At 34.6% G+C, this 7,898-nt stretch overlaps 1 protein-coding gene across 1 annotated transcript; it reads left to right on the top strand.

Moving 5' to 3' along the window:
* The first annotated feature begins 6,213 nt into the window (after positions 1-6,213).
* On the top strand, positions 6,214-7,681 carry LOC137716401 (NAC domain-containing protein 90-like). The gene is made up of 3 exons (XM_068455849.2): positions 6,214-6,428; positions 6,566-6,873; positions 7,013-7,681. The coding sequence occupies exons 1-3, from the start codon at positions 6,275-6,277 to the stop codon at positions 7,313-7,315; spliced, it is 765 nt and encodes a 254-aa protein (XP_068311950.1). The 5' UTR covers positions 6,214-6,274; the 3' UTR covers positions 7,316-7,681.
* Positions 7,682-7,898: the final 217 nt, after the last annotated feature.

Below are 7,898 nucleotides of genomic sequence, written 5' to 3'. Positions count from 1 at the left end.
ACAATGGATGATGGAGTGAGGAATTCAATTGTGCTAGCAAGATCATCCACTTGGAACAATAACATTGGGCGACACACTGTAGAGAATTTTCAGCTAGGATTTTTTCTCTTTTCTCCGAGGAACAAAAACTGATTGCATTCGCATTAAGGACGTATGAGAAAACAGATAGTGTATATATACACCCCCCTTGCCGCACCTCTATAAGCCTTTGACGCCATGGGTTTTATCCCATGCCTCTACCCCTTTTCACTTGCCCACTAAGGCTTGTGACTTGGTCCCCTTTGGGCATGCGGGTCCCCTTTTACTTGAATAAAGCTCAAACATTATTTTAATTAAAACATGTTTAATAGGCCCAACGATTAATTCGATTAATTAATAATTAATTATATCTTGTCATCATCCTCGTAACGTCTTTAGTACTAACATAAGTGTGTAAGCTCTTAGAACCTTATATTGAAAAATTTTCAGAACATTATATATTCATTATTGCGCATTCATATATCTTCATACTCATACATATAAACTCAAGCAACACACTATACCTCGGGTCCTACAAGTTAGTGAGGACTTTGAGGTGAAGTTAAAGTTCATATATATAAGCACAAGATATCTGAGATGCCTCAGGCCTAAGAAATATTTGCATACTGCAACCAAAGCTTTGTAATGATTAACGTGTAGTAAGCATCCATATGTTTAAGCTTCTTGGTAAGTCAATGTTCAGTGAACTTGTTCAATAGACAAGCACTTATATATCCCCCATGTGTCCAAAACGCATAGCACGAGACCATGTTAACCTTAATGCATTATACACTTGCCTTTCTAGATAGTCAATGTCCAGTTGACTTTCCAAATGGCTACAAAACTTAGATTAAGGACTAGATTATGATGGAATACAAGTCTGCCTGCCCTAACATGGTTTAGGACATTGCTTCCATATCTTAATTCTTATGGACTCATTCATAGTATATTATCTCTATAATATCAAGTCAAACTCATACTAAATTATTATTCAATTAAAATGAAGTCGCTATATAATATCCAATATAACGAAATTGGCTTTTAGAGCACAACTTCAGTACTCTCTCATTTGCACTAAAGCCAATTATCATAATGGTGCACACCAAAGCTATTTAGATGTCAAACAAGTTGCTTATGTGTCATCGCGCTAGTGATTGGGTTCGCTACGTTTTTCTGCAGCGTACCCTTTAAACTTGAACCTCATTCTTCTTCTTCACAGATTCTCTAATCTTGTGACAGCGCTTTTCGATTTTGTTTGGATGACTCATGAAACCATAGTTCCTTTGCTTGAGCAAATACCCCATTATAATCACCTAATAATGGTATTTATGATTCAATGGTAGGAACATCTACAAGTTCAATGATGAACTTTTTTATATCTAAAACAACCTCTTGATTAGCATTTAAAGTAGAATTATATTCTATTCCTCAAGTTGCTTTTTTACCTAAAACAACCTCTTGATTATCATTTAAAGTAGAATTATATTCTATTTCTCAAGTTCGAGAGCATTATGCACTTCTTCATATTGCTTCTCCAACTCACATCTTCTTCATCCAAAATGAAGACACACCCTTATATTGACCTGCACTTTGTAGATTTCATGTAATTGGACTTAGTGTTGTCTTTCACAAACACCACCCCTTCAACGCTTTTTTCATAAACATCATATCCTTAGTACTTCTTAAATACTTAAGGACTGCCTAATCATTATCCCGATGGCAAAGCAAATATCAGGTTTTATACATAGCATGGCAGACACTAGTAAAAAAATCCCATTGTGCGACAAAATTTTAAACTTCGTCACGCAATATGATTAAAAAAATAAAAATTATTTTTTAAAAATGAAATCCAAATATTTCGTCACCTAAACCCAATTTATTTTCTTTTTTTATTTAATTTTATAGTTTAAATTGTAAAATAAATTATTATCATAGTTTTTATTTTTTATTTTTAACTTTTCCATGATAAAAATTAATATTTCGTCGCCTAAACCATATTTATTTAATTTTATATTTTATATTGTTAACCTAAATTATTTTCTTTGTGTGACGAATCAACATTTCGTCGCCTAAACCCTATTTATTTTATTTTTATTTAATTTTATATTTTATATTGTTAACCTAAATTATTTTATTTGTGAGACAAATCAACATTTCATCCCCTAAACCCTATTTATTTTATTTTATTTATATTTTAAATTTTAAAATAAAATTATTTTCTTTTTTATTACTTTTTAAAAACTTTGTACAATGAATACTAAAATTTCGTCGCATAAACCCTATTTATTTTATTTTATATTTAAATTGTCTAATAAAATTTATTTTTATAAATTTTGCACGACGAACCAATATTTCGTCACGCAAAATTGTTAAATTTGGGCGGGTGTCGAAAATGGGACGTGGGAAATTTAATTTTTAATTTTTTTTAAAACTTTGCACGATCAATCTTTCGTCACACAAAGTTTTGCACGACAAATATTTTGTCACACAAAGTTTTGCGCGATGAACAATTGTTTCGTCGCTCAAAACCCTAAAAAATTGGGTGGGCACCAAAAATGGGGTGCGGGAATTTTTTTTATAAATTTTTTTTTAAGACTTTGCACGACCAATCTTTCGTCACGCAAAATCGTATCCTTCGTCGTGCAAAGTGATACGCTTTTTAAAACCAAAATAACTCCTCCACAATTTTATCAATGTATCTCTCTAGTTTTGTTACCTCTCCTCTCTTTCCTTGTCTCCAAATCCGACCCCCTCTCTCACATTCAATCTCCCATCTCTCTTTATCTCTCACTCTCACTCACTCTCTCACACTCTCTCCTCTCTCTCCCTATCTCTCACTCACTCTCAATCTTCCCAAAGGTATTTTCTCTCTAAATTTGAATTTATTTTTCATTAATATATGTTTTTGGAGTTAATTTTGGGTTTGGGGTCAGATATAAGGTAAGGGGTGGAGTTTGGGGTATGCCGATTGTAGGGGAGGTTATGCCCATTTTTTGGTATTATTTTATGCTGTTTTTTTTTGGTTATTTGTGTCACATCACGGCTCGGGCCCCCACCACATCCCGGGCTCGACTCCACTGTAGCACGATATTGTCCGCTTTGGGCCCCGACCACGCCCTCACGGTTTTGTTTCTGGGAACTCACACGAGAACTTCCCAGTGGGTCACCCATCCTAGGATTGCTCTCGCATGAACTCGCTTAACTTCGGAGTTCCTACGGAACCCGAATCCAATGAGCTCCCAAAAGGCCTTGTGCTAGGTAGAGATGGGAATATACATAGATATAAGGCTTACAGGATCCACTCCCTTTGGCGATGTGGGATGTAACAATCCACCTCCCTTAGGGGCCCGACATCCTCGTCGGCACACCTACACCACATGGCAGAGTGGTTTTAATACTAAATTATCACATCCCAGCCCGGGCCCCCACCACATACCAGGCTCGACTCCACCGTAGCACGATATTGTCCGCTTTGGGCCCCGACCACGCCCTCACGGTTTTGTTTCTGGGAACTCACACGAAAACTTCCCAGTGGGGTACCCATCCTAGGATTGCTCTCGTGCAAACTCGCTTAACTTTGGAGTTCTTACGGAACCCGAAGCCTGTGAGCTCCCAAAATGCCTCGTGCTAGGTAGAGATAGGAATATAAATATAAGGCTTACAAGGTCCACTCCCCTTGGCGATGTGGGATGTAACAATTTGACCATGTTTTTTTTTTTTTTTTTAGGTGTAGGGAATTGTCGGGACTTTGACAGTGAAAGTTGAGGAGTTGAGGATTATATTGCTATCGAACCATTTCCCCCACCACCACCACCACAATAGACTTGTCTTAGGATTTTATTATTTAATTTATATGTACATTTTTAATAAAATGTATATTATGGATAATTTGATCACTATTTTTCATATGTAATTTTATTTTGAATATGTCAATTTAAATTAAAGTAATTAAAAAAAATACAGCCATACAATTAAATTAAATTCAAAAATTAAAAATTCAAAAAATCTTGCCCTACCAAACATTTTGTCGTGCAAATAACTACTATAATTAAATTAAATAATAGAAATAATAAAACAAAAGTCAACTTAATTAATAAAAAAATAAAAACCAAAAACTTTTTCCGTGCAAAATCTTGCGCTACCAAAAATTTCGTTGCGCAAGATATTAAATCAAAAAATCAAAAATCAAAAACTTTGCTCGACGAACCATGCGTGACAAAAATTTCGTAGCACAAGGTTTTGAGTGATGAAATCTTACTCTGCACAACAAAACATATTTCGTCGCACAAAGTGTTTTTTGTAGTAGTGATACATAAGACATCACACAACCTGCTTGTGATAATTTTCTCATCTCAAGTAGTTTCGCACATGGTGGCTTAGGACCGATGTCCTTGGTGAGAAAAATGCTATATCGAAGAGGAAGGAAGCACATTTTCGAATCTTGCATGCTAAACAGTTTTAGCATCTTATCTATGTAATTGAACTTGTACATACCAAGAATATACAAGGCCTTTCCCATGTTCATCAAGGAGAACATATTTTGACAAGCTTTTACTTCTATAAGAATAGATTTATTCTTTCTATCAAAATATGTTGCCAAAATATAACACCAGGAAAGTGAATGAGTCCGCAATTTGTTTCTTGTAAACGCATAGTTCGTCTGAAGTCTGTTCGAAATCATATTCCCATATGACTTTGTCAAAAATCTCATATTCCAACTTTGGGATGCTAGTTTGAGGCCATAAATGGAAGGTTGAAGTTTGCATACCATATGCTCATCACCTTTAGAAATGACACATTTCAGTTGTTCCATATGTAGTTCTTCCTCAAGATATGTTGCTTCAATAAAGAAAATTCTTAACTCTTTACCTGAACTATGCCCCTTTGTTCTTTTTTCCCTTTTGTTGCTTCTTTGAATTAGGAAAAATACTATTACAACTACATATTTTAGATAAAAAAAAATTATTTAAAAAAAAAAAAAAAAAAAACACTTCAAGAACATATTGATTAACTCTTTATTGTTAAGAATAAAATAAAAAGAGTGCCCATCCGATAAGCCTGTTTGAGAAACTTAAAAGAATGTTGTTGTAGTTCAAGCATATACAATCATGCTCTTGTATAACATGTAAATTTTGTTGCAGTATTCATATCATTGTCTTGTCGGTTTATTATTATGTTGAAATCAAAAGTTTCATCGTGCCTATAACTTGTTAAGAATAAATAAAAAGAGTAGAGAGACAGAGAGAGACAACAGAGAAAGTCGCAGGAGAAAATCAAACTTATAGAGAGAGAGAGAGAGAGAGAGAGAGAGAGACAATCTCATCAATTACAAGTTTAATGTTTTCTTATTTGTATGCAAATAAGTTAAGACAATTTTAAATTTAAGTTCAATATATTATATTAATATAACGATATAAATACATTAAAAATTAGGGATTTGAGCTGAATTATAGGATTAGTTAGTCATAATAATTTAATATCAACCTCGACATTTACAGAAATTGAACCTACGACCGTCTACTAATAAGTGAAGAGAAATATTGTAAATGACTTTTTAATAATTAATTATTTCGATAATAATTTTCAATTTTGTCTACCTCCTTGTCTCAATTAGAGGTTAGATTTTCTCTTTTTCTTCAGGATAGAAGTCGAGAGTAAATCTAAACTTAAATAATAGAACCATGATTATATTATTTGATGATTAATTCAGGTGTGCGTTCAATGCTACATATCATGCAGTGATACATAATATTAAAGAAAATTTTGAATAACTCCACTAAAACTCAGGTCACCTGTTGGTTTCCATAAAACCACGGATGTCAAGATTAACTTCCATTCTACAAATTGCAATTGATATAAAATTGGTGATCATCATGCTGGAAACGTTACGTCATATGGACCACAAACCCACAAGAGAATTGGACCTGTACGAGTGTTTTCTTTTCACGTTAGAGATAGAGCTTGATGTGGCAAGAAAGTGAATAGCTTAGCTGACTTGTTCAAAAGGAGGTTTAATTAGACGAGTGATCATGTCTGCATTATATAAAAAGGAATAAACATTTAAAACAAAAAAAAAAAAAAAAAACGCGTGGAAGTTTCAACCAAAACCCAAATCTTCCCATTTTTCCAATTTAACTCGGAATCTCTTTCTCCTCATCATTTTCTATTTGTACCTCTCCATCTATATAAATGGCTTCCTTACCAAACACAGAGACACCAAACTCAAATATACACGTACAGAAACAACACAAAAAACATGGAGGAGCTACCACCAGGTTATCGCTTCTACCCAACAGAAGAAGAACTGATCTCCTTCTACCTGCACAACAAGCTCGAAGGGAAGCAAGTAGATACTCGTCGCGTAATCCCGGTTATAGACGTTTACAGCAAAGAGCCATGGGACCTTCCAAGTACATTCTCTTCCATTTAATCTGTAGATTCTAACATACGAAATCCAATCCAATATGACGTACTTATAATGTTAGCTTGTTCAGTTACACCATGTACTTCTGCTTGTGCAAATAAGTTTGTTCTATACATGTTGCAGAGTTTTCGGGGGAGTTGTGCAATGGAGACAGAGAGCAATGGTTTTTCTTTACACCGAGGCAACAACGAGAAGCTCAAGGAGGGAGGCCCAACAGGACTACTGCCTCTGGGTACTGGAAGGCCACCGGGTCACCTGGCTATGTTTACTCCTCAGATAACAAGGTGATTGGAGTGAAGAAAACCATGGTTTTCTATAAAGACAAAGCTCCAACTGGAAGAAAAACCAAATGGAAGATGAATGTGTATAGAGCCATTGAAGTAGACAACTTAACTAACACTAGTGCTAGTGCTAGCACTAGTACACCCAAGGTATGTATATATAATAATTGTATTGACAACCCGCTATAGTTCAGTTGGTTATAAGCATTCACTTCTGCACTCGAGGTTCCGGTTCAAAATTATCATCAGAAGCCATTACGCTTAATAAATTTATCTTTTTTCACTGTAGTTGAGGGATGAATTCAGTTTGTGTCGAGTGTACGTTGTATCTGGGAGTGCTCGAGCATTTGACAGACGGCCATTGGAGCCAGTAGTGGCACAACAAAAATTTAGTAACTCTACAGAAGCAAGTACTTCTTCTTTGAAGACTACAATGGTGGACAAAGCAAGCTCATCAGACGAAACTTATTCACATTCCGGAGAGCTTGGTGATCTCCTGGAGACGTCAGCAGGGATTAATAGTAGTAATTGGGAGATTAATGAAGGTTTTGAAGAACCTCTATGGGAATGGGAACAACTAAATTTCCTCTAAGAAGCAGCCCACAGTCAATTTTTAAACATGGATTAGGCATCAAGCTAAGCTATTAGAGGAAGCAAGGCATAGTATAACTTAATTTAGATGCAGTAGAATGTAAGCTTTCTTTTACTACTCCATTGTCAAGTATAAGAGAGAGAGGAGTGTGAAAAATTAGAAGAAAGTAAACCATTCAAATTCATGTAAAATAAAGTTACATTTGAGGCGATATTGGGTGTAAAATGGATAATATAATTACAAGCTGAGTGCTGAGTGTTGAATTAATTTTTGAAGGCTGATATTTGATTTTGGAGAAGACCACCTGTATTTTGTTCTTATTGAAAATTGGGTTATATTGAATTAAGAAGCTTTTTTCTATTGTAATCTCATTTTTTTATGAATGAATTATCAGTTGACCAAGAAAAAGAAAGTCTTTGAAATCGAAAGAAAATGAAAACAATGTCAATAAACAATTCAAACAGAGTTGCGTGGCACCGCTCCAACACATTTCGATATTAACATTAGATTATACTAGTAAATTTTGGCCTTGCTCAAATTTTAAAATCGATTAAGATGATACTATTTACATATATAACAAATT

Source organism: Pyrus communis, chromosome 3 (assembly GCF_041283825.1).
Source record: "Pyrus communis isolate YQ-2024b chromosome 3, ASM4128382v1, whole genome shotgun sequence".
In the NCBI taxonomy this organism is placed as follows: Eukaryota; Viridiplantae; Streptophyta; class Magnoliopsida; order Rosales; family Rosaceae; genus Pyrus; species Pyrus communis.
Note: the sequence above shows the minus strand (reverse complement) of the source record. Positions and strands in the feature narration are given on the sequence as shown.

What these genes read in the sequence shown, in the direction of transcription:
- LOC137716401 (XM_068455849.2), top strand. Translation starts at nt 6,275, where the DNA reads ATGGAGGAGCTACCACCAGGTTATCGCTTCTACCCAACAGAAGAAGAA. An exon ending in AGAGCCATGGGACCTTCCAA is followed by an intron (nt 6,429 to 6,565) that starts GTACATTCTCTT and finishes TACATGTTGCAG; the next exon opens with AGTTTTCGGGGGAGTTGTGC. An exon ending in CTAGCACTAGTACACCCAAG is followed by an intron (nt 6,874 to 7,012) that starts GTATGTATATAT and finishes TTTTCACTGTAG; the next exon opens with TTGAGGGATGAATTCAGTTT.